The sequence below is a fragment of the Limanda limanda genome, chromosome 17 (assembly GCF_963576545.1).
Source record: "Limanda limanda chromosome 17, fLimLim1.1, whole genome shotgun sequence".
NCBI lineage: Eukaryota > Metazoa > Chordata > Actinopteri > Pleuronectiformes > Pleuronectidae > Limanda > Limanda limanda.
The window spans coordinates 20673832-20681087 of record NC_083652.1 but is presented as its reverse complement, the minus strand read 5'-3'; the positions used below and the strand labels follow the sequence as shown (position 1 = coordinate 20681087).

The 7256-nt window shown below is 41.8% G+C and overlaps 1 protein-coding gene across 2 annotated transcripts; it reads left to right on the top strand.

Moving 5' to 3' along the window:
• Nucleotides 1–1731: 1731 nt before the first annotated feature.
• On the top strand, nt 1732–5499 carry LOC133023458 (ethanolamine-phosphate cytidylyltransferase-like). 2 transcript variants are annotated; one of them, XM_061090491.1, is made up of 12 exons: nt 1732–1820; nt 2247–2408; nt 2569–2635; nt 3126–3210; nt 3286–3326; nt 3883–4031; nt 4163–4245; nt 4343–4420; nt 4526–4591; nt 4671–4736; nt 4834–4922; nt 5385–5499. In XM_061090491.1, the coding sequence occupies exons 1-12, from the start codon at nt 1739–1741 to the stop codon at nt 5497–5499; spliced, it is 1083 nt and encodes a 360-aa protein (XP_060946474.1). In that variant the 5' UTR covers nt 1732–1738. The 2 variants fall into 2 exon arrangements, with proteins under 2 accessions (XP_060946474.1, XP_060946473.1); XM_061090490.1 differs by having other exon boundaries at nt 3286–3327; nt 3899–4031.
• Nucleotides 5500–7256: the final 1757 nt, after the last annotated feature.

The window sequence follows — 7256 nt, the reverse complement described above, 5'->3', positions numbered from 1 at the left end:
TGGCAGCTCTCATCCGTTTCTTATTATCGATTTTTGAGGATGCTATTCATAGTGTTGTAAAGCTTTTTACTCCTGGGAGTGCTGATGTGTAATCTAATGCACTGAAGACGACGCAGATGCAAAATGTATGGGCTTTTTGTTCCTGCTTGAACATCGATTAATCATTAAGTCCACATTATGACTTTCGAGGTTAATTGTTTATTCAGCATTTCAGTTGGTTATTGTCCTAATAACTCAAACACATCATTGAATATAGAGAACATTTCCCCGCCAAGGCCCAACTGTCCCCTTAAATTCAATCAAGCTGCTTTCTCACCCACTCAGATATCAGGTAGCTAATGATCGGTGAATTTTTCCTTAGTGAAAATGTTAAAAAACACGCATCTCATAATGATAAGGAGAGTGGGGATATTTTTTTCCTGGATCTGTCCCCAGATCTGGATCCACACCAAAACGTAATGGGCATCCTTCCACTAAATTTCATGTTAATCTGCTCGGTTGTTTTTGTGTAATCTCGCTTACAAAGGAAAAAAATACCAACACAAAAAACAATGAGCAAACTGGAATGTCTCTCAGTAGAGCACATAGCTCCGCCGAGGCCCAACAGTCTTATCAGCGGTGGCTGTGGCTCAGGGGGGAGAGCGGGACATCCCCTCATACCCAATGCCCAAGTGTCTTTGGGGCCAAGATACTCAACCCCAAATTACCCCTGACGGCTGCACATAGATGCACTGTGGGAATGGGTGAAAACTGGACTACTGAACTTGAAGTGGTCACCATTCTAATATGTAAATACAGACCATTTACCATTATTCTAAATCAGTGATCTCTCACATTGTTTAAGGAAGTGAAGGACAAATAATTCCTGTAGCTCCGCCCCCCTGAACTGGACTGGCCCCAAAATCTTCCCTGAGCCACATTCTTCCACTAAGTTTCATGGTAATCGGTCCAGTCGTTTTTGTGGAGGTGAAGATTGACTTTTATCAGTCAGAGCTCATCCTTGTGTTTATTACATGCCGGCTGTATTATATGTCAATTTCATGTTGAAAGTGGAAAGGAAAGAAAAATCCTCAGACAGTGACAGTGATGGAAGGCTAATGCGCGTCTGTTCTCTATTACTGTGCCAGATTAACATGTTACAATCTCAGTCTCCGATCTGTGCTAATCTAATTATCCACAGATGCTAGCAGTGGCCCGAGCAGGGAGAAGAGGGAGGGAGGAGCTCACTGCCGCTTTCACTCTTCTTTTGATATGATCATATGTGTGTTACACCGGTGGGTTGTTATATCAGTGACACTGTAAATACACAAGTATCATACTGAAGATTTGCACATTTTAGCTCATGGAGTCAAAATCGTATAATTTTCTTCATTTGACCTTCTTTGATCATTATTTCATATGTTACCTCCAGGTGGGAAAACTCTCCCTTGTTAGTTGGAGATGATGAAGAGTGGCCCGCCATGTCTTACTTTGAGAATAGTGTTGATTAAAACGTCATACAACTCTTCTCCGGTGCACCAGACTTTATTCACTGTATATTCACCAGTATCGTGATATGAGGTGTTTTTCTCTGGATGAAACCAAACCTTGTTACTGTCATGCAAGATAATTCACATGATGCTTTATCTTATTTATTTTTTTTTTTTTTGATTTTCTGCTAGATACAATTTTTAATTAAATGTGTGATTAATTATGGTCTTTCTTCTTGTGTTTTTCCCCCCCCCACACCAGCTATGACATGGTGCATTATGGCCACTCCAATCAGCTTCGGCAGGCCAAGGCCATGGGAGATTACCTCATCGTGGGAGTGCACACAGACAGTAAGGAAGAAGAAATCCTTACAGTGTAATCATTGTCACTATCATACCTACACCTTCAAAGCCACTGGGCTACTTTGCTAAGTCTCTCTCGTCTCTACCTGACATTTCTCCCAGTTCTGATATTCCTCACGCCCTTACCTGGGGAGCCATGGCACCTGTCGCCTCTGGATATTTTCCTCAGTTCCATCATTACCAGCCAGACACCAGCTGAGTCCTATACACACATGACAGGTCGTTGCGGCTCAGCGAATGTGTCTCTCGCCCTCCTGTGGCACACCGGCAGCATTCTGACATTTTGATAACCCAGAATTCCTCCCCCGGTCAGGCTCGGCGCAGATACCAGCAACGAGGGTCGATGACGCATTCAATTTTTTCTAAAAGTGCATTTCAGAGATTTCTGTCTCTCTGTTTGTTTTTGATTGCAAGGTGAGATCGCGAAGCACAAGGGTCCGCCAGTCTTCACTCAGGCAGAAAGGTACAAGATGGTGCGGGCCATTAAATGGGTGGATGAGGTCGTGCAAGGAGCGCCTTACGTCACCACCCTCGAGACCCTCGACAAGTACAACTGTGACTTCTGTGTGCACGGAGGTACAGAATGTCACTGCATGATGCCTTCACTTAGACACGCTGATTGATTGGTAGTCACAAACGATCCCGGCTCACCAATGCGAAGCTGGATCGCTGATTTTGGAGCAGATATTGATCATTGATTTATGCTAGCGGTGTCTCACAGATGCTGTCATTTCAGATGATATAACTCTAACAGTGGATGGTAAGGATACGTACGAAGAGGTGAAGAAGTCCGGACGCTACAGGTGAGCCTTCCTTTTTCACATATGCACCAGATACTTATAATAACTAGAATATGGCACTGAGCAGAAGGTTTATCTCTGCCAAGGCCCACCAGTCCCTTTAGATTCAATCAAGATGCACAAAATGCCACACAGTCATCAATATTATTTTGCTATATGTGCATAATTTTTCTTTTTATATCAAAATCCATAAATTAGTATCTAGGTTAAATGTCACAAAACACATAATGTTAAAAAATGTGATAAACAATGTAATCTTGGTTCCCCCTGTGATCCGGATCCTAACCGAACTTGAATTGTTTCTTCCCTGAGTCATACCACATCCTTCCAGCAAGTTTCTTTGAAATCTGCTCAGAACTTCATAATTTAATCTTGCTCACAAGCCAACAGGGGTGAAAACATCACGTCCTTGGGGGAGGTGATAACAACAGTCAGGACGGGATGTTGTGTGCGTGTTTCATTAGTCGTTACACTGTGTGTTGTGTCGTCTCAGGGAGTGTAAGAGAACCCAGGGAGTTTCCACTACAGATCTGGTCGGCAGGATGCTTCTGATGACCAAAGCACACCACAGCAACATTGTGAGTGCAGCTTTATTTCCTCTCGGTGGTTTCATCCCACAGTACAAGTCTAATTCTACCCTGTGTTCTCTTTAGGATAGTTCAGACTATCAGAAGCACACGGACAACTTTGGAAAGGTAGGTACCAAACATATTTCCAGCTTATCATTATTATTATTATTTCACTTTGTCAACATCAAATCCTCAGCTTACTGCCAAACAACATCTTTTGTAATTGAATTAAATTTACCATGTGGGCAGGATGTCAACTATTACCACACAACGGTTCACTGTGGAGCCACAACAATCAAGTAGTGGGCCCTTGCCAGTAAACAGTGAATGGCCACTCTGTTCCTGCACGGGGAAAGTAACTTAAAGTCACCAAGCTGTGTTCTTTAATGGTTGTGAAAGCCATAGATGGTCTCTTCACATCTGAGCATTTGAGATTTCATGAAGAGTAATGCTGTGAGTTTGGCGAGGGCTGAATAAATACACTGGGGATTTATTTGTGAGACTGCATTTGAGTTAAGCCACTGCCCAAATGTGACTGTTACTACTCACACCACTAGGTGGCGATGACGCACCACACTTATTCTAGTTTGAACTGCTCAGCACTATGCACTGATGATACCAGAGTTGATGGGTGTTACTGCTATACTCATTTGTACTGTGTATGCCTGTTTCTGGATTACGGGGGTCGCATGCTCAGAGGGGCCACAGTCCCTGGACGGGGGTGTCTCAGTTCCTGCAGACGTCACAGAAGATCATCCAGTTTGCCTCAGGCCAGGAGCCTCAGCCTGGGGACACCATCATCTATGTGGCCGGAGCCTTTGACCTCTTCCGTATCTTTTTAATGACCAGACTTGAAAAAACAACAACTTTTAAATACAATTTATCTTCCAATGTACTTATATTTATCTTGTGAATTGTTGTGAAATAATTTGCTGTCTCCCTTGACCAGTCTCCCTGTCAGACATTGGCCACGTAGATTGCCTTGAAGCTGTGCATAAGCTCGCAGACAAGCCCTACATCATAGTGGGGTTGCACTTCGATCAGGTGAGTGTCTGCCTGTTGTTTATCAGACTTTCACTGCCCCCCAGTGTCCAGTGTTGGAATTTTCTATAACATTTCGATTGTGTTCATATTTTTCCAGGAGGTGAATCGTTACAAAGGGAAAAACTACCCCATCATGAATGTCCACGAGAGAACGCTCAGCGTCCTGGCTTGTCGAGTGCGTCCGTGCTCACTCTCCATCAACACAAGGCACTGCACACACTTTATATATTTTACACTTAAATACAAATCATTAATTTTGTGTGCTTTTTTGTTTTCACAGTATGTGTCAGAGGTGGTGATTGGTGCACCCTTTGCAGTCACAAAAGATTTGCTGGAACATTTCAAGGTATATTAAATGTTCACACGTAGATTATAAAGTTTTCCTTTGGTGGTAAAAATACTTTAACATGACTCTGTGTCCATAGGTGGATCTCGTTTGCCACGGAAAGACAGAAATATACCCTGATAAAGATGGATCTGACCCTTATGCTGTAAGAACATAAACACTACCACATCATATGGACTTTTTAAACCACATTGATGGTGCATCAGATTTTTGTGAAAACTTTTTTTTATGTTCATCCCCAGGAGCCCAGGAGGATAGGAATCCTGCGCACGGTCGACAGTGGGAACATCCTCACCACAGATGCCATCGTGCAGAGGATAATCAAAAACAGGTATAATATCTACTGGGCAAAACTATTGTTTTTGAAGTTAAAACCATAGACTGTGAATAAAGATGGACGATGTGTCTCCACTTCCTCCCACTATCCAGAAACATACGCCACCATCTTGTGCATTTAGTGGCAGAGTCTGCTCAGTAGCGTTTGGTGAAAGGAGCCGCGGTAGCAAAGTCCTGTTGACACACGCTCTCAACCTATCAAATAATATATAATACTTAAATAACTCAATAAAACCAAACCTACTGGAAAAATGAGCACTTGAATAAACATGAGTGTGATAAACCTAAGATAACAGAAAACATCTTTCAGAAAAAATAATTCCGGCATGTACTTTTGTTGGTCCACGTCCCACCATTAACATGGAGGAGGTGGGATTTCCGCCTCTACTGCCGTCTTGTTGTCTATCTTCATATTCAGCCCATTAACCTTTTGTGTGATGTGCTGTTTGTGATTCAGGTTGCTGTTTGAAGCGAGGAACCAGAAGAAGGAGGCCAAAGAAATCGCTGTGATCCAGGCCATGAAGCGGAAAGAGGAGGAGAAGACCAAAGAAAGAGCCCAGGCTGTGGTGTAGGGGCGTCCCCCCCCCCCCCCTCCCCTAAAAAAAAAGGCAGAGACAAAAATTAAGTGTCACTAAAACCCTGAAAAGTTAAATGAATCTGATCTCAAGTCCAACACTTTTATAAATTCCAAACCCGACCCGGGCTCAGAGCAGCAGCCTGTTTGAGGCTGGAGTGGCTGCTGTCTGGGCTCATCAGGGAAACCATGTGTGTTTGTGTATATTAATATACTCTACATATGCAACTACATGTTCACGTCAGTCAGTCACATACAGAAATATGGAACTGCTGAGGTTTGGACAATACATTCGAAAGAAACATTACAAAAAAGAAAGTTATCACCATTTCTTCAACTGTCTATTCTATGCTTTGGGGGGAAATTTTAAACTCCTGTACCAGTTATATTTTTTGATTTAAAAAAAGAAGACATTTTTAAAATATTATACTATGGATTTGGGCGTCTTGAAAGCAAGTGCAGGGTCCTGAGATGCTGGTCAGGCATTGAACTATAGCAAGAACGAGAGGTTTCACTCGTTGGGTCCCAACAACGGGCTCAGGCCCACAACTGATTTATCCTTGTATATACTGTATGTACTGTACGTATGTATTATAAAGTGATTGCAGGTGGTCTGGAGGACGATGAAACCACTCCAGCATCAGCTTCTCCCGCTTGGAAGTGAGAAGGTGTCGAGAAATCTCTTCTGGGACCTCATGTATATAACAGATCCGGCTCCAGACTGCACTGGGCTCTCATAAACCACATGAACTGTTTGGATTTAGTTTTAAGAGCAGGTTTGTAACTAAAAGAAAAAATGCACAGTGTTGAGACCTGCACGCCTTGCCTTTTGAGTGCACTTGTTATTTCTCCTTTTTTTTTTTTAAAACCAACACTTTATTCTAATATAGAGAAAGGTACAGTCTGATTTTAACCTTTAGTTTTAATTACAGAACTATGACGTAAAATAAACCACTTCCTGTCATTTCTGGAGCCCTGAACAACTCATCCTGTCTCGATATCAAACAGGATTAAATAATATATTTTTTTGTAGATGTATATTTTACTCACCTCCTCCTCATTAACCGATGTATAGATTCACATTGTTTAAAAAAGCAAAGTAATATAACTGTGTGTCAAGTTGGAATGTAATTCAATGTCGGCTATAATAAATGTTATTGACAACTCCTAGTTGACAAATAAATCTGATGGTACTACAGTATATTATTGTTGATGGTAATAAAAATTTAATCTGAAGAGCTGTTTGTCGTTTTGTTTTCACTAGAGAGAATGTCTATGAGGTCTGTCATGTCCCCTTCATTCCCTCAGTGATAAGGTGATGAGCAGATTTGACCTTTGATCAGAAAAGATGATCTTGAATTTGCAACATGTGACTCAAACAGAGTTCGTTTAGTGTGGGGCAATTAAGACCCGATTATTTTGAATATTTTTACTATAGCAAAGGTTAATGGGATATAAACTAGAAGCATGAAGTCCCCTGACTGTAGTTGACACAAACCTTTAGGTGCATGTGCAGATGATTAAACAACTCACATGTCATTTATTGACAAATTCACCAATATGTGGTCGTGTCGTGCTTAATGAGACATTTGGTAAAGTTTTGTTATGAATTTTTGGCCACGCCCACTGTATCAAGCTGGCAACAATGGTAAAGAATTTAGTGAGAGAATTGGTAAAACAATCTTAAGTATGACTGTACCTGCAAACCATGAACGGTAAATTACCAAGCACAATTGCCCCAGTCAGAATTATATT